At 43.4% G+C, this 19,255-nt stretch overlaps 1 protein-coding gene across 4 annotated transcripts in view; it reads right to left on the bottom strand.

Annotated features, from left to right (window-relative positions):
- ARHGAP22 (Rho GTPase activating protein 22) overlaps window positions 1–19,255 on the bottom strand; it is a 365,766-nt gene that overhangs the window by 84,876 nt on the left and 261,635 nt on the right. For 2 of the 4 annotated variants that reach the window (XM_029609627.1, XM_029609629.1), the window contains one exon: window positions 16,002–16,178. The exons of 1 other annotated variant lie outside the window; for it this stretch is intronic. In XM_029609627.1, the coding sequence (XP_029465487.1) occupies window positions 16,002–16,178 (177 nt within the window). The remainder of the gene's footprint in view (window positions 1–16,001; window positions 16,179–19,255) is intronic. One more of the 4 variants, XM_029609628.1, reaches the window with a different exon arrangement.

The following is a 19,255-nucleotide window of genomic DNA, read 5'->3' as shown; positions in this document are numbered from 1 at the left end:
TTAATAAGAGCTCAGAGCTCATTATCACCCTATTTCCCTAATTAACATGCACATATCTGATTTAGTGCAGATTTTTACCCATATTAGAAGATTGGGCACAGAAACCTTTCAGGAAATTTTAGCCAAATGGATCCAGATATTCAAATGCTACTTAGCCGCATAATTTGGACTTATTCGGCTAAGTGGCAAGTGTTGAATATCTGACTATGTTCAGCAGCTACCACTTAGCTGGATAAGTCACTTATCTGGCTAAGTAGATAGCCGGATAAGTTGTGGGTGGATCAGGACACACTACTTATCCAGCTAACTTACCCAGATAAGCAGCAATATTCATACGTATCCTGTTAATTGGATAATTTAGACCTGCCATAGCACAGGTCTAACTTAGTCGGATTTAACTTATCCGGTTAAGTATGCTGAATATGGCGATATTCAGCAGCATAGCCATGCTGCTAAATATCCCATGTAAATTAGCCTAAATGGATTTCTTTGAATATTAAGGCCAGACTTTTGAAAACGCAAAAATGTATGGGTAAATCTAAAGTCCTCCCCAACCCCATTCCTGGGACCTCATCTGTTCAGTCCAAGTAAACATGTGCGAAAAGCATGTATGCACAGAAATTTACCCACATAGGCAGGCAATGTTATAACATGCCATTTCTGCTTGTAAAACACTGTTTAACTCAAAGAAACAACTTTGAAAATTACCATTTAAGTATTAGCAGCCCTTGCTGACTAGCTCTTAAGTGACAGTGGCCCTTAGTAACTTGGCCATTATGAGTATGGTGAGTAAATAAGCGTAGATGAATTTCCACAAGCAGATTATCTTTCTTCAGATATTCCGTTTTATAAATCTAATTTTGATTTTATCCAGATAAAGGAAATGATCAAATATCACTAGCTGAATGTGCACTTCTTCTTCTCTGTCTGTAATCGACAATTACTGTGAATATTTGGATGAAACTGATTTCTTGCAGAGCCATTTTGAGCTGTATTAAGAATAAGTGTCAGACAGGAGTCAAAAGTTGAAGGGTTATCAAATATCACTGCCGCTATCAAGCTCGTGCTTTGGGGAGTATGCTCACTGCTGTGTCTGTTTATAAGAGGTACTAATTCTTCAAAATAAAGGAAACCATTTTAATAAACATTATAGTTGTGTATAGTACTATAAATTATTGCTGTATACTTTGGTCTGTTTATTCTCCCTTGTCACTTTTATAAACAGTACTACATTTTTCCAAGTCCTAATACACACAAGTTAGATCCCAAATTAAATACTCAGTCCCACTGCTGTAAAGAAGAAAAAAAGTATTCAAATAATGAAAGAGGAATGAAAAACTATAGTCAGCATACTCCAGAAGAAACCTATGAGCCCATCTTTCAAATCTATTCATGGTACAGCATTTGCGCATGTGCGTGCATGTGTGGAGAGATTAATGCTAGTATTTTAGAAATTGTGTATCGAGAGCTGATCGGTTTATAGAATACCGCAATTTCTGCTCTGAAAGTACACACATATGTTTCCAATGCAAGAAACCACATACTTTCTCTACCCATTATAAAACATATGCACATGTATTTTACATGTGAAATAATCATACTCCTGTGTGAATAAACATCAAGAATTAAATGCGGAGGCAGGTATTTTATAAAGTACACACATAGGGGCGGATTTTAAAACGAGCGCGAATAGCCTACTTTTGTTTGCGCTCCAGGCGCAAACAAAAGTACGCTGGATTTTAGTGGATACGCGCGGAGCCGCGCGTATCCGCTAAAATCCTGGATCGGCGCGCGCAAGGCTATCGATTTCGTATAGCCGGCGCGCGCCGAGCCGCGCAGCCTACCCCCGTTCCCTCCAAGGCCGCTCCGAAATCGGAGCGGCCTCGGAGGGAACTTTCTTTTGCCCTCCCCTCACCTTCCCCTCCCTTCCCCTACCTAACCCACCCGCCTGGCCCTGTCTAAACCCCCCCCTTACCTTTGTCGGGGGATTTACGCCTCCCAGAGGGAGGCGTAAATCCCCGCGCGTCAGCGGGCCTCCTGCGCGCCGGGACGCGACCTGGGGGCGGGTCCGGAGGGCGCGGCCACGCCCCCGGGCCGCCCCGGGCCGTAGCCACGCCCCCGGGCCCGCCCCCGGAACGCTCCCGACACGCCCCGAAAACGCCGCACGGTTCGGGCCCGCCCCCGACACGCCCCCCGACACGCCCCCTCCGAAAACCCCGGGACTTACGCGAGTCCCGGGGCTCTGCGCGCGCCGGTAGGCCTATGTAAAATAGGCTTCCCAGCGCGCAGGGCCCTGCTCGCGTAAATCCGCCCGGTTTTGGGCGGATTTACGTGAGCAGGGCTCTGAAAATCCGCCCCATATACCATTTGGAAAATGCTTACTTGCACACCTACTTGGAATCACCTGTTCACTGATACCTCCTACCAGTTTAGACAGTCCTTCTCCAATTCATCTAGACCCTCTGGCACTTCATCTTGAACCCTCACCAGTTTACCCACATCGCTCACCCCAAAACTGCAGATAAGCCACATATCCTTTGTGTGAGCCAATTAGCAGGTATAAAAATGTACACATGTTTGGTAATACAAATGCATGTGTCTCTTACAAAACAGCAACTACTGTGCATATTTCTGATCCCTGCCCCAGAACACCCCTGGATTGTCCCTTTTATCCCCAGTAAAATGTATGCATAAAAACAAAAACACATTCATACTCCTGACATTTATAAAATAGTGTATAGGCACATACATATTGCTTGCACGTGTATATATTATTTTTATGTGTGGAACCCCTTTGAAAATTCACTTGTATGTGAATAGGTGGTCTTATAAATAAATAAAAACATATCTAGTTGGAAAGCCTGATATTAAACAAAGGATTTTATTTTAATGGTACCAATCAGAATATTCAACTCTTACTAATTAATAGTCTATAGTTGCATGTGTGAGATATGGTTGGGAAAACCATAAAGACAAGTGAAGGAATTATGTTCTTGAGAAGAAAGAGAAGTTTGGATTTTTTTATACTTCATTTATTCAAACCTAATCTGTATTTTTTCCAATATATATATGCAACCATCTCTGGGCCAGGGAGCCTAAAGCATCTTTCTGTTACCTGCACTGTCTACAAGATTCCAAAGAGCTGAAAGGGGGAAGAACAAAAGTATTATTTGAAATGAGCAAGACTGAAAAATAATCTGAACACCTTTTGACTTGGAAGGCTTGCCAGTTTGTAGAGATGTGTATTTGTTTGAAACAAATAAGTAAAATGGAATAAATGAATCCCTTTTTATTTTATTCATGGACCACCAAAATGAATGGAGGGTGTCCACAAATATAAATAAAAATTTTCATCACGTTCATTTATGTTTCCCATTCAAGTCTATGGCCTATTCAAATTTATGGCTGTGCTGAGCAAACAAATAACTGGTACCTATAGTAACCAACTCTGTGTTACATCACATCTTCCTGGGAGCTAAGGCAGGACAATTTATCAAGGAGACCAGAAGGTTGACAAATCAGGGTACAGCCGTTATTATTTGTGATAATTGTGGGTGGATCCTTGGGCCGGTGGCAGATGACCACGCCCCCGGGGGAAGATCCCGAGAGGGTCCACCGGTCAGACTCAGAGTTGGGAGACAGACACATACTAGATCTTTTATTGAACTGTATAGTGAACCACCAGAGGTGGCAGTAGTGAGCTGGAAGAGCCCGGCTGGGCTGCAGTCCCTCAGTCACTGGAACAGCGATCCCAGGATGGCTGAGCTGTAGAGAAATTGAGTATAGTGAGTAGGCAGAATATGCAGAGTTCAGGAACAGAATCTTGATGGTACACTCACACAATAGTCTCTTGAAGCAGCCCAGGAGCTGGAATGGATTAGGCCCTCGAGGAGCGAGTACCTGGTTCCAGGGAATGCTCTGAGAGAGAGATGGTAACTCACTGGTGTTGTAGGCAGCGGTGACTTCCTGGCAGAAGTTGTATTCAGTAGCAGGTCTGGGAACAATGGGCCCTCGAGGAGCGAGTACCGGTTCCAGACTGCGACCTGAAAAGTAAAAGAGAGAGCGAGGCCCCTGAGGAGCGGGACGTTGGGCAGCGACAGTCACAACAACAGAATTTTTTTTAACTAGCCTAAAGCTGTCATCTGGATCAAGTGACACTGACATCCTCCCACTGAAACGTCTGAGCATGTGCAAGAATCTATATTTGCTCTCTGGCATTTGGCAGAGAAGTATCATTTTATAGAAGCTCTCTCAGAACTGAAAAAAAGCTTTAAAAAAGTAGGCTTTGGTATTGGTAAAGGGACTTTTTTTTTATATCCTCTTCTGCAATGGTCTTCTCACTGTGTAAAAAACAGAGAGGTAATGGACTGCTTTCATTGTTTAGTGGGGATAGACTAGTAGTGGAGTGGAGATTGAAGTAGCCAGTGATTTGTTGCCTCTGTCTGACATAGCACCTTTATAGTCTTGCTGCTATTACGCCTACCTGACATGCCCTTAATATACTATCTTAAGGGTTTTTCTGCTACTCTGCCCATCTGCCATGCCACTGATATAACACCCTAGGGGATCTAGCTGCTACTATGCCTAGCTGCTATGGCCCAGATATACCCCCTTTTGGGTCTTGCTGCTACTTTGTCTAGCTGCCATGCCCCTGATAAAGCACCTTGGGGGTCTTGCTGCCACTTTGTCTAGCTGCCATGCCCCTGATATACCACCTTGAGGGTCTTGCTGCCACTTTGTCTAGCTGCCATGCCCCAGATATATTACCTTGAGGGTCTTGCTGCTACTATGCTTATCTGACATTCCCCAGATATACCTCATTAGGGGCTTTGCTGCCACTCTGCCTATTTCCATACCCCTGAAATTCTTGCTGCCATGTCTAGCTGCCATGCCCCAGATATATTACCTTGAGGATCTTGCTGCTATTATGCCTATCTGTCAGGCCCTAGATATACTAACTTAAGAGGTATTGATGCCACTCTGCCTATCTGCCATGCCCCTGATGTACTACCTTGGAGGTCTTGCTGACACTATGCATAGTTGCCATGCTCCATATGTATCACCTTAGGGGTTTTCTTGCCACTATATATAGTTGTCATGCTCTAGATATGCCACTTTGGGGATCTTGCTGCCACTCTATGAACCTGCCATGTCACTGAACACTTAGGGGGGTCTTGTGGTCACTATGCCTAGCTGCCATGACCCAGATATATTACTTTGGAGGCTTTCTGACACTATGGATAACTGCCATGGTCCATATGTACCACCTTAGGGGTCTTGCTGCCACTATATCTAGCTGCCATGCCCCTGATGTACCACCTTGGGGGGTCTTTCTGCCACTCTGTCCACATGCCATGCTACTGATATAACACCTTAGGGGTCTGGCTGCCATTATATCTAGCTGCCATGCCTATGATGTACTACCTTTTGTGTCTTGTAGCTTCCATGTTAGTTGCTCTTTGGATTCCAGCTTAATTCTCTCACTCTATTTCTTTATTACACTGGGGTCTTTTGTCCCCATAATAAAAATATGAAAAAAGAAAAAAATACAAGCTTCTCCTCCCACACCACCTCTTTTCTAGTTTTCCATCTTACCCTCTAGGCCTTTATGCTGTTTGTGATTGACTGCACTCTAAGCCTTGAGGGTTTTGACACATTGTGCTGTTTGCAATTGACCACATTATATGCCTTGGGGATTTTGACACTTTTAAACTGTTTGCAATTTATTGTACTCTATACCTTTGTGCTGTTTGCAATTGACCACATGCTATGATTTGGAGGTTTTGACACTTTTGTGCTGTTTGTGATTCACAGTGCTCTACACTATGGGGGTTCTGGTTCTGACACCTTCATCCTGTTTGCAATTGACCTCATTCTGTGAGTTTTGATGCCATTGTGTTGTTTGCAATTCCCTACACTATATCTTGAGGGTCAGTACTCGGCGTGTATCAGCTCTACAATTACCATACTTACCTAAGTAACAGATATAAGCTTAATTTATTTAATGAGCCATTTGCATTTTCATATGAGCCATTTGCATATCGGCTGTGTGCAATTAACATGTGCATAGCTCGATCTTTATTTTTTCACAGACGAATATGTTACTGATAGGATTAGCCAAAGAGTCATGCCTCCAACTGTGATAGGCATCCCATACTGCTGCAGATTGCCATTTATTAGACAGGGAGCCCATCCTCTGTTCTGTGGTAGAATGGAGGACATCAGTGCAGTTGAGCAGTCACCTCAGCCTCCCCCAAATTGGGGAGCATAGGGCAGTCCCATGCTCTGAAGAGAAAGCAGTCTTGAAATTTGAATATATGCGTGCTGGGCACCGACTCCCTCCTTACCTTGGCTACCAGGAGAAGGGACCGAACCTATGTCTGTGCTCAGGCCTCTGAGTGAGATGCTGAGTGAATCAGTCTTGCAGAGTTGAAGAAAGCTCTTGGTAGGGCTCCTTGCACAATGCCACAAAGTCCTTTGGAGGGGACCTAAAGGGGAAGCTATTCTTAGTATCTTAGGTGCTTTCTCCTCTGCTCCTTCTATCTTTGAAGTTCTTTCCAATTCCCTTCCCCAATGATTCTTGCTGACTTTTGGTCTTGCCCCAGCCATTCGTTGCTTTGCATGCTTGGTACAGCATTCTTTGGGTCCTTTATGTCACTCCTTTTACTACTTTGCCCCTCCTGGTGCCTTGGGCTTTTGATGCCATTCTTCTTCCCACCTCAGCTCTCAAGATACACCTTGGAGACTTTTCAGCCACTCTTCTTGCTATGTTGTTCCGTTCCTAAATTTTTTCTTTTTAATCACTAGTGCTACTGCTGCTGCTCTAACCCAGTTTTGGTACCTTCAGATGCTTCATCCTCTGCTCCTGCTGTCTTCAAGCTTCTTTCCAAATTCTCTTACCTTACAGTACTTGCTGACTCTTGGTCTTTCCCTGGCCATCCAATACTTTACACAGGTTTTACTCACCCAGTTATCTTTATCGGTTTCATATCCTCATGGACATTTTCTTCAAACTATGTTCCCTTACAGTTCTTATGATTATTGGTCTCTTCAAGTATTTAGCTTTCAGTGGATTATACCACAGCAAATGATAAGGGCTGCAGAAGTGCAGTACCCAGAAACAGGAATGCACCTCTCCATTATTATTGCTTATGAGGAAATGGAGGCAGTATTTGCAAAAACTGATTCAGAAGAATAACTGTGTTAGGAATTCCTTGAATCTCAGGATATTAAACATCTAGTGGCTAAAGAGCATTAGGTGTCTCTAGTCAGTAGTGCCTTAACTTTCACTGAAGATCAACACCAAGCCTGAACAGCCTGATCCTTCACCTAATGATGCCATACAGAAAGGACATCAAGCATCCTTCAAGATTTCCTCTGGCTTCTCCCTGCCTAGGGTTTTCTACCACTCTGGGTGGCTGTTTTGTGACTCTCATGATGATTTGGGTTCTTCATGCCAGTCTTTCAGTTGCTTGACACTCTATAACTGCTTTGGTGGGTGGTGGGGGAGGGGGGGTGTTTCTGTCTTTTTTGTTACTTTGTTCCTTCTTTGTGGTGCCTTGAGTTCTTCATGCCACACTTGAGCCACTTTACTCCTATTGGTAAGCCTTGAGAAGTTCATACCACTTTCTTGGTGCCCTTTGCCCCTTTTTTGGAACCTTGGAGTTTTCTAGCCACTGTTGCTGCTTCTTTGCTCCTCTGACAATACCTTGGAGACCTCCTTCCACTGCTGGTACTATTTTGGCCAATTGTGGGTTCTTTGGCTTTTCTGCCACTTTTGGTGCCATACTGACATAGTCCTGATGTGTTGCATGTCTTCATCCTTCTGATGATAGGATGGGGCTATGCCACCAGTTTCATTACAAATTATTAGAAAATCCCAATTTGGGAACCCAATATAAAATTCATTGCTTCCTCCGTTAACTATAATGGTAAACAAATGAATGAATGAAACAAATACATTTATTTTTTCATTTCAAACAAACCAAATTAATGACTGTGACCTATGAAATGAATGAACATACCAAAACACATTTTTTGACTCTGTACATGCCTGTGAGTTTGCAATTCAAAACAATTTAAATCGTCCATAACTTAGCAAGGAGAGTGCTATTTAGCAGGACATTATTATTCTATTTTACAAAGTAATGTTGTTTGGCTCCTCATTTTAGGAAACATCATTTGGAAAAATTGTTATAGGGACATGCTGAAAAGACTGGGTGCATGGACAAAAAGAGGTATCCCAAAGAATGTAAAGTTGTATTGCTAGGAAAGTAGTAATATTTGGGATTCACACAGAGTGCATTGAAATGACTAATTAGAATGGTTTAAGTTGTTTCCTTGTCTTTATATTCTTAAGATGAGAACTAATTAATCTGTCTTTATTGCTGGTTTCACCTTTTTTTTTTTTTTTTTTTACATGCGTCATCTGTGGGAACGAGTGATGATTCCCACAGGCCTGGAGACAAACTAATCTGATTCCAGCCCTGCTTAAAACAGTATATCTTTATTACAGCTTCACACATGCACTACAGTAGACTGTCTTCCCTTCAGAACAGTATACTCTCTTTACTTACAGCTCAGTACTGCTTCCCTCAGTGCTCAGGGTTCAGCTTTGTCTCAGCTCAGTGTTTGGATAGGGTTACATTACAGGAGCTGCCTTCCTCCTGGTGACCTGGGCCTGGTCTGGTTATCCTCACCTGGATCCCAGCTCTTATTCCCAAGTCTCTGGTTATACCCTGTGAGCCCCACCTGCCCCACAGGATCACGCCCATACAGAACACTCTCCTTAAGAAATTTAAGGTGAACCAGACACCTAGCCTGGTCCTGCACAGGTAAATAGGGGAATACTAGGGGTACCTCCTCACAGCATCATCTTGTGTACTAGAGTGCTTATACCAGGTGTAAAGCCTATTGTGGTTAAGACATCCAGTCATAATATCATAATAGAAAGGTCTTATGTGATTGTTCCTCCTGTATATGTGTCTGTATATTATTGTGTGTTTATGATGTTAATTTATGGCTAATGTACCAAAATTGGAGAGGGTGTAGGGAACCTTTGGATTTCTTACCACAAGGACGGAACCAAAATTCTCAGGATGTACAGACAGATTAATCAAGCAGAAGTTTGGGTTTTGCTCTCCCATGTGGGAGAAGCAGATACCTTTATAACCCCTTGCTATCATCTTAGGGTGTGGATAGTTCTGTTGAATTATCAGTTAGGGCAGCATGTCTTATGATGTTTCAACTTTATTGCTTTCTGGATTAGGCCTCTGGGTTCTCTCTACATAGAGACCTGAGACTAGAAAGGAGACAGTGAGCCTTATCCCTGTAGTTTTTGTCCATGGTTTGCTAACTGTTTAGTTGGCAGAGGAGGAAATTGTTTCTACTTTTCCTGCCTCTTGATGGATTATTTTGTAAAATATCTTGTCTTTTGTTTTACTGAGCACCCCTGGGCCCAGGGGCTCAGCTGCTGCTGGTTGGAGGAGAGGTGCCTTTCCTTTTGAAAGGACAGAGGCAGAAGAAGAAGAGGTGTCATCAAGGGAGAATTGACTCATATCCATTTCTAAGGACAAGAAGTTGAGGTTTGATGTAAGAAGCACCAGAAAAGAGTGGTGTGATAAGGTGCCCATCAGGTGCCACAAGGTGAAGAATAGAAAGCAGTGATGACTTTGGGAAAAGTAAGACAAGGAGCTACCTTAACCTTCATACTGAACTCTCTCCCTTCTGTTTCTGCTCACAACACATGACTCACCTCAGAATAGATTTTTTTGTAGCTCAGAGCAGAAGTTGCTCATCTGACCTTGCATTTGCCTGCATACCTTCCATTATTTCCTAAGGGTGGAAAACTTTTTAATTTTGTTTTTATACCAAAAGAAATAATGGTGCTGACTCATGATACACTGTACTTTTTACTGTCTCTGATTTTACCTACCTAGGAGTAAAATTGTAATTGCAAGGGAGGGGGAGATGGATACTCTTTCCTTGAAGAGTCCAGGGGTTTCTACTTTTGTAGAGAACTCAGTTGATGATGTTCCATTGAGGGCTACTTTGTTTTTCTTTAGAACAGGATAGAGAGAGAGAGAGAGAGAGAGAGAGAGAGAGAGAGTGAGAGTGAGTCTAGCCATAATGCCCTCATCTTAGGTAGGTATTTATATCTCTATAGAAGGCCCACCTAGTCATTCGAGGTGAGTTTAGGTATTAATGTAGGGGTTAAGGGCCACTTTGACATTCAAAGTGAGATGTACGAACAGAACAGTGCTCTCTTGTGAAGATTTGATGACCTTTGGAGTGAGGAAACTCACCCAAAGATGAGATTTGTGCAATGTTCTCTCAACCTAGCTTGAATGTACCCAGGTAGAGAGTCCATCAAGCTAAGCTGAGAGAACATTGCACAAATCTCATCTTTGGGTGAGTTTCCTCACTCTGAAGGTCATAGGAAATCCACATAGATTTCATTGGATCAATTCATCCATTCCAAAATTTTCAGATATGTGTGATAGGTAGCATGGTTGTGAGCCCTTGTTGCTATGACGTAATTGATGCAACCTTGTAGGTGAACTATGAGGCCTATGCCAACAACTGGCAAATGCACCCTGTTGCAGGACAGGCTGGAGCTTTACCTCTTCCAGCCGCCTCACCTACAGGTCGTGCTGGCAGGGCTTAGGCAGGTTCCTAGGGCAGGTTGGTAAGCAGGATTCTGAGGGCACACCGGGGTCAGGTCAGGCAGCAAACTGAAGGAGTCAAAGACAGATCAATTTTGCGGCAGATGGCAGACAGGGGAGGTCAGATCCACGCAAGAGATCAGGTCCAGGTGGCAGGCAATCATGGTCAGGCCCAAAGAAGAGATCAGGTCCATACAGCAGGTAATTGTAGTTTGGTCCAAGCAAGAGGTCAGAGTCTGTAAGTCAGGCCAAGGGTGGATGAAGAAACACAGAAGATACTGGATAAGATGAATAAGACAAGGCAAGGCTGGACAAGAAAGGCTGGGGAGATGAGACTTTTTATTACGAGATATATAAAAAACGCAGGGCAACAGGAACCGGGAACTCAAAGCAGCACATACTGCTATGGCAGAAGACCCATTGCTGAGATATCGAGGCAGTGTTCTGGGGAGTTTTATATACTTACAGCCTGTGATGTCATCAAAGGGCGCTGCAGGGTCTTTTCCTGCTGTAGCCCCTTTAAGTACCCCCATTTGGTAGCACGTGTGCCTATGGGGGCCTCAGAGGGGAGCAAGATGGCAACAGCATGCTGGCGGCATTTGAGCTGCATCAGAGGCTGGGGCCTGCATGGTTGTGGTGGCATCGGGGGTAAGTGAAGCAGCTTGCGGAACAACTCGCAAGCAGAAAATCTTAACAATATGCTTTATATTATTTTCAAATTTGCATATATTTTCCCAGATTAATAGGAAAAATCTGATGGATTTCCTTAGAGGATCTGGTGAGAATCCACATTTCCCGTCAAACTCATATCAGATTGAAAACTGTCTAGTTTGAATTTGACAGTGAATTGTTCTCAACCTCCCTGTTTCAGAGGAGGCACGATATTAGGATTTAGAGGGTGAGAAATGTGAAATCATTGGGGCGGATTTTCAGAGCCCTGCTCGCGTAAATCCGCCCAAAACCGGGCGGATTTACGCGAGCAGGGCCCTGCGCGCCGGTGAGCCTATTTTACATAGGCTCACCGGCGCGCGCAGAACCCCGGGACTCGCGTAAGTCCCGGGGTTTTCGGAGTGGGCGTGTCGGGAGGCGTGTCGGGGGGCGGGGCCGGAGCGTGCGGCGTTGCGGGGGCGTGTCGGCAGCGTTTTGGGGGCGGGTACGGGGGCGTGGCTACGGCCCGGGGGCGTGGCCGCGCCCTCCGTACCCGCCCCCAGGTCGCGGCCCGGCGCGCAGGAGGCCCGCTGGCGCGCGGGGATTTACGCCTCCCTCTGGGAGGCGTAAATCCCCCGACAAAGGTAGGATGGGGGTTTAGACAGGGCCGGGCGGGTGGGTTAGGTAGGGGAAGGGAGGGGAAGGTGAGGGGAGGGCAAAGGAAAGTTCCCTTCTAGGCCGCTCCGATTTCGGAGCGGCCTAGGAGGGAACGGGGGTAGGCTGCGTGGCTCGGCGCGCGCAGGCTATACGAAATCGATAGCCTTGCGCGCGCCGATCCAGGATTTTAGCCGATACGCGCGACTACGCGCGTATCTACTAAAATCCAGCGTACTTTTGTTTGCGCCTGGAGCGCAAACAAAAGTAGGCTGTTCGCGCTCGTCTGAAAATCTACCCCATAGTGTATATAAAGGATGGTTAGGTTCAGAATAGGGCACTATATAGATGTATAGTAGAAAATAGAGATGTGAATCGGAACCGGAATCGGTTTGGTTCTGGTTCCGATTCAAATCTTATAATTTTTATCGTCCAGCCCGATTGGTTTTTTGTTTATCGGCTGCACCCGATCCGATAAATAAAAAACCCACCCTGACCCTTTAAAACTGACCCCTTAGCCTCCCCCACCCTCCCAACCCCCCCAAAAATGTATTAAAATTACCTGGTGGTCCAGTGGGGGCGCAGGGAGCGATCTCCCGCTCTTGGACCGTCAGCTGCGCTAATAAAAATGGCGCCGATGGCCCTTTGCCCTTACCATGTGACAGGGTATTTGTGCCATTGGCCGGCCCCTGTCACATGGTAGGAGCACTGGATGGCCGGCGCCATCTTTAAAAATGGCGCCGGCCCTGGGACGCGCGTATGTCCCAGGGCTTTGTGAAAGGGGTGGGGGCGGGACCGAGGCCTGCCAGCGCACGCAAGTTACGCCTGCCAGAGGCAGGCGTAAATAACAAAATAAAAATGGGGGGGATTTAGGTAGGGCTGGGAGGCAGGTTAGATGGGGAAGGGAGGGGAAGGTGAGGGGGTGGAAGGAAAATTCCCAGTTTCGGAACGGCCTCAGAAGGAACGGAGAAAGCCATTGGGGCTCCCCTAGGGCTCGGCATGCGAAGGTGTACTAGTGTGCACCCCCTTTCGCGCGCACACCCCGGATTTTATGCGCGCGGCATGTTATAAAATCGGGCGTACATTTGTGTGCGCCGGGTTTTAAAATCTGCCCCTGAGTGTCACAATTTTGGCTGCTAGGCAGCCACCCTGCCAGCAGGGAGGCCCTCACTGGGCCATGCTCTGCCTTACTCTAAGTACCGCTTTGAAGGCTACATGACTCAGGAAGGCAAACCCTATAAGAACCTCCCTTATAGATGGCTCGGTGCCTCTTCATTGAGTCACCTCAGCTTGTAGCTCTGGCCAACCTTGCAAAACAGAATACCAACATTTTCTATGCTATTACACAACACACTGTGCGCTGTGATGACCATTTTTAAATAATTAAAAAACGGGACTACTTACTGCAAGTATTAGCAAAACTAAAAAAAAGGGGAAAACATCTTTAGTATTATAATATTTAAATGCAAGGTGTGTATTCATATCACATATGATATCAAAAGAATCCATACAGTCTATGCATGAAAACTTGTGCAATGACAAGAGCTTTGTTAGTCTAAAGTGAAGCTGCTCAGAGCCAAGTCTTTTCACATTAAAGAAGGAATTCTGTTTTTTTGGCATGAAATACTAGAAGGGATAAATATATAGAGACATCCATTATCACATAGCACACTATGGGATTGCATACCCTGAAGCTATCTGAACACACATTACTTGATATAATTATAGAACTTAGAAAAGTAAGCCTTCACCTTGCAGTCTGTTTCTGCGCAGCCCAGTTGTAGACAGCAGCTAGTCTAGTGCCTCAAAGTTATAAACTCAATATCTTAATAAATATATTAATGCCCTAAGAGGAAGTTAGCACATCAGAAAAAGCCTGACTATGGAGTTCTGTCAAAAAATAGGAACAAAGCTCTCAGCAACAGATCCAAATAACCCCTGAGCCCACTCTAATATATTCGTTTGAAGTATTTGCACAGTTCAGAAGCTCTGCAGAGTAGAAGCCATTATGAATGTTTGCTACTTCTAGCTAAATGTATTTCTGTATGTCCTCTTGTTGAGTAGAATTGGTTTGCACCGGGTAAATATTCGATACAGTGCTTAACAACAAAAGTACACATGCACTTTTAAGCCTGCACAAATTTACTTGGTACTCAAATACAAAGTATCCACTTAGTTTGCATTTGAAGATTCGGTTGTTATGCAGATAAAAAGTATGGGGATAATTTTCAAAAAGATTTACACGTGTAAATATAACTACTATTGTAGCAATTTTCAAAATCCATTTACCTGTGTAAAGTGCACTTACACGAGTAAATCCTATGGACAATTCAATGGCATATATTGTAGCAATTTTCAAAGGCCCACTTATACAGGTAAAGTGCATTTACACATGTAAAACTCAATTTTAAGCATGTAAATGCTTTTGAAAACCAGGCCCTAAATGCATATTTTAAAATCATTGCAAATGAGTACATGTGTTAACTATGAACATACATTTTAAAGATTTAAATGTCCATTTGTAGTTTTTAACCACATCACTGAACTTCTCCTGAAATGCCTCTTTTTAATGTATCATAAAATATATGTATTGTGAAAGTATACACATACTAGGTGGGTGAAAATCCATCTAAGGGGATGCAACCAATCTACCCATATAATGCTAGTTTTTTACCTTATAGTAACTAAAGGTAGAGGGGAATCGTTTTGGATTATAGGTTTCCGACTGTTCCCTTTGGGCTTCCAGCTCAGCTGGAACTAGAACTGGTGCCATGAACGTTCATTCACAGCAGCAAAGTTGTGAATGAAGTCTCATATTTTATATTTCCTCACAACTTACTTCAGCCCCATCATTGCAGTCCTAGTTCCCAGCCAAGGCCTATGTTCCAGGGCTCCTTCTGCAGCCCTTCAGTCATGGGTCCTAAATCCGGCCACTAGGTGTCACCACTGAAAAACAAGTATGAATTGCTCCCCTAGGGGCTGTGGAGTACCTGCTGACACGGGGAACAGAAGATCTGAGCTGGAAATCAAACCCGGATTTCTCAGCCTGCCAGTTCACAGCACTGCCAGTGAGCAACCAGGCTGGCCCATGCATTTTATTGTTTAGGTTTTCATGCACCGATGATAAAACGATGTTAAATACTAATTTGTGTATAAAAGTGGTTTATTTAAGACACTTGACAGAATAGTTTGAATATAGTATGTTGTGTGTTAGAAAGTGAAACATCAACATTAAATACTTTTTTAACAATAAAAGTCTTCTAGGAGTGAACAGTGGTGCACAGAGACTGCATTTTTTTTATATATCTATCATTTGTAATCCAAAATACCTTGGTTGGATGTTTTATAAATCTGTGATTACATAGTAGCAATACTGAGGGATGGTATTTTTCAAACCAGTGCACGGGCGCACCCAGGAAGGTAATCATTTTATAACTTGCACACATCTATACATGCATGTTATAAAATAGCTTGGCTGTGCACACATGTGCCCCAAATTTCAAGTGGGCTCGAACATGGGCACACAAATCCTGTTTCTACCACATAAGTCAGGGATTTTAAAAGGGGAGTGTTACCACACCATTGCCAGTTTACCAGTTTGCCCAGTTAGACAACCAGTTTGCCCAATTAACTGCTAGGTCCTCCAACCCCCCCCCTGGTTTGATAGTCTACACTCCCCCCAGTTACCCCAGACCTTTTACACCCCTCAGAAATGGGTCGATCCTTTTATTTTATAACTTACATGTCATCAATAGCAGAAGTTATGTGGCAGGGGACCTTGGTGCGCGCTGAGGTGGTGCGATAGTATTTATGCACACACCTCTTGGCTAGGCCCCCTGAAATGGCCATGCCCAACCCACTGCTTCTTGGAAACGTTTCAGATGTGTATGCAGCGGGTTTTACGCACGCATCCGGGTGCTTTTATAAACACGGTTAGCTCTCGCAAGCCTGACGTCTTTGCGCATTCTCTAATTGATGCGCCCCCTGGCTTTTAAAATTCACCTTTAAGAGTACATCCTCATAAAATAAGTTTACCTTGAAGAAACAGATTTAATGTATGTGCATGTGAGCTATTTGTAGTACCTCCACCAAATGGAGCCCATATGACCCGACGAATTGCTTTCACCCAGTCCTCCATGTCATTTTGAGAGTTAGCCATGAGAAGAAAAGCCTCTTGATTGACAGCCGTCTTCTCCCGATCTCCCACCCCACCTGAATGAAGAAAAAGAAGAACAAGAATTTACAGACTTCTCTTTACAGCACTGGTGATCTATACTCAACATACTGTGGAAAAATATCAGGTTGACTAAACTATGGAAGACTTAAAGGCAATTCATGTACATTGATCAAAGAGTACATGCTTTATCCTGCACAAACTGAAAAATGTTTTGAAGGTTCAGGTAAGGAATCATATATTTTGGATAATCTTACTTTGAAGTTATGTTTTATGTTTTATACTCTGCCTCAAGTCAATATTGGATAAGCCGATAATAAATAGGGGAAAACTAATATACTGCTCCTGAAATGATTTGATTTGTCTTACTAGTTGATGGGAGCATCCAAATTGGCTGGCAGCATCTTATTGTACTGTAACTTTGTGCTATGCATGCGAGAAACAATTGCTAGCTACAGTATATATTTCTAAATCTTGGCACTTTATTTCTTTTCTTTTTTTTTTTTTCAGAAAATGCTACATTTATGCATGAGTCTTTTTAAAGCAGAAAAAAGTAAATATTTTGTTGGAAGGAGGGAACTTAGGATACCAGCCACCAGTACATTCCAGGCCTCAGGCTGACAGAGGGCCAGAGATGCAGAAATAGCATTTATTGTGCTCTCTTTCTGCAAAGTAACATACAAGAATGATGTGCCATGCTGGGTGAGACCAAAGGTCCATTGAGCCTAGTCTCCTGTCTAAACCGGTGACCAATCTGAGTTACAAATATCTGGAAAATCCCAAAGAGTAGATACATTCCTAGTTGATCATTCCCAAGGATAAGCAGTGGCTTTTCCAAGGATGGACTTTTCCTTCAGGATCTTGTCCAAACTCCTTTTCAACCCAGTTATGCTAGATTGCTTCCAGTAACAAATTCCACAGCTTGATAGTTCATTGAGAAAGGGACAATGAAAAAGAAACCCCGCACGAAACAAGTGTCCCCTTCCTCCTCTTTTGAGTCTGGTAGGTCCACCTCCAGCAGCATGAGCCCAGATTCTGAACTCTTCCAGTAATGATTCCAGTGGGATGAACTATCTTTGGCTAATGTTATGAAAAATGCACTCATGACATTTAGGAAGAAAAAAGCTAGCAAAAAAGGAAGTAAGATTAGTGAAGTGAGGGAGTATAGAGGTGAAGATGGTAAAAAGGGTGGCAAGTAAAAAAAAAAAAAGTTGCCCAAGTTTTGAGCCACAAAGGACTCCATATGCGGGGTCAACACGCTCACTTGGGAGATTCGAAAAAATTATAATTATAATTATAATAAAAGATTTGGAAAAACAAATGCATAGATATTTCCCTGTTGATAAAAGACCAGGACAGTGTTTGTAGCAAATCAAAGGATAAAGCAGTTGGGAGCAAAGAAAATGAGACCCCCCCCCCCCCCCCCACATACATAAGTCCATTAACAAATTGATCTCAACCTTTCACATATTTATGAGTATTGTACTAGAGAAAGAACTTGAACAGAATCCATACTTGGTACAGTATTTGAATACCATCATGCATGCCCATAGGGTCTATGGCAGTTGGACATGGCTAAATTATGACATTAAGTTTAGGGGAGCATGGCAAGGGATAAATCCATTATGTGACATCATAGTGTTATCAACTTATGGTTATACGAAATGACCCTTTTAACCCAGATAAGTTTCCTCAGTTCCTCACAATTTGGGCACAATAAAAACACATACTTTAAGGAAGGAGTATAACTCCAGTCTATGCACATGGAGCCCATGCAAGTTCTGACATGCCTGTTCCAGTTATAGAGGCTCCCATTCATTATCCCAGTGCATGAGTCATAAGGTCAGGGGCAGCCTCGACTATTAATCCCATTGATCTACAAAGGTCTCTGGCTCCATCTCCAATTAGGCTTGGTGACATGGCCCTATGGTTCACAAAGCTGCTAAGTTTATTTATGATAGATTTTCAGTTGGTTTTCCAATCTCCTACAGTGTCCCTGATTGTTCCCCACAGGCACATTCCCACTGTTCTTCGTCTCTGCGACAGCACACAGAGATTGCAGAGCAGAAGATCAATACTGAGGTGGCTCTAGGAAGGGTAGCTAGGCCCTTCTCCTCTATGCCCCTACCACACATTTATTCATTTTATTTATTTATTTGAGGTATGCATAGTTTTGCTTATTTGCATTGTTTTTGTGTTCAGATTGGGGGTGGGCCATTTTAGGTCCACTCCCAGATTGTTGGCTTTTTTCATTAAAATTTTGTATTAAAAAAAACCAAAAACATCCCAAACCCAGCCCAATGCTTCCAATTTATTTAAATATAAATCCCCACCCTCCTGACCCCCACAAGACTCACCCAAAGTCTGTGGTGGTCCAGCAAGGGGCCCGGGAGCAATTTCCAACTCCTGACCATGGCTACCATTAATCAAAATGGCACTGGCAGTCCTTTGCCTTTACCATGTGACAGGGCTACTGGTGCCTCTGGGCAGCCCGTGTCACATGGTAGGGGCAATGGATGACTAGTGCCACTTTGAAATAAATTGGAAGCATTGGGGCAGGTTTGGGGGGGGAGGGGGGGTTTAGAGGCATTTTTTAACTAGCCCCCGCAAAGAAAAAGCTAGGACAAACCACTTAAAATTTTGTGGATTTTCCTACCATTTTTTTACTTCCCGAAATGCAACAAAATAGGAAATATCATCTTTATTTCCTATTTCATTGGAAACAACTGCACATCCCTATTATTTATTAAAAATATTTATACTCCACAAACATAAGACAACCTGTACTAAGTGGATCACAATAGAAATAAAAAATGTTAGTATAATTTAAAAATTGAGTATGACCTAAAATATATAAAACATAAAACAATAAGAACAGTATATTAATTAATATGACATCTAAGTTGTTGTTATCATCACTTCTGCACCATTATGGGTCTGAGAAAGTAGATGTGAATAGCATGGCTTTAAGCTGCCTCCGAAAAGTGACTAAATCACCAACTGGTAAGGCATTCCATAATATGGAAGTCCTTAAATGAGATACTTAAGTTGATTCTGTCTTTCTGTGAGCTGAGTAATCTTAACAGAGCAAACTTTAAGTAAAAAACAGAGTCAG

This window comes from Rhinatrema bivittatum, chromosome 7, assembly GCF_901001135.1.
Source record: "Rhinatrema bivittatum chromosome 7, aRhiBiv1.1, whole genome shotgun sequence".
Classification (NCBI taxonomy): Eukaryota; Metazoa; Chordata; class Amphibia; order Gymnophiona; family Rhinatrematidae; genus Rhinatrema; species Rhinatrema bivittatum.
This window is presented reverse-complemented; position numbering and strand designations above follow the sequence as displayed.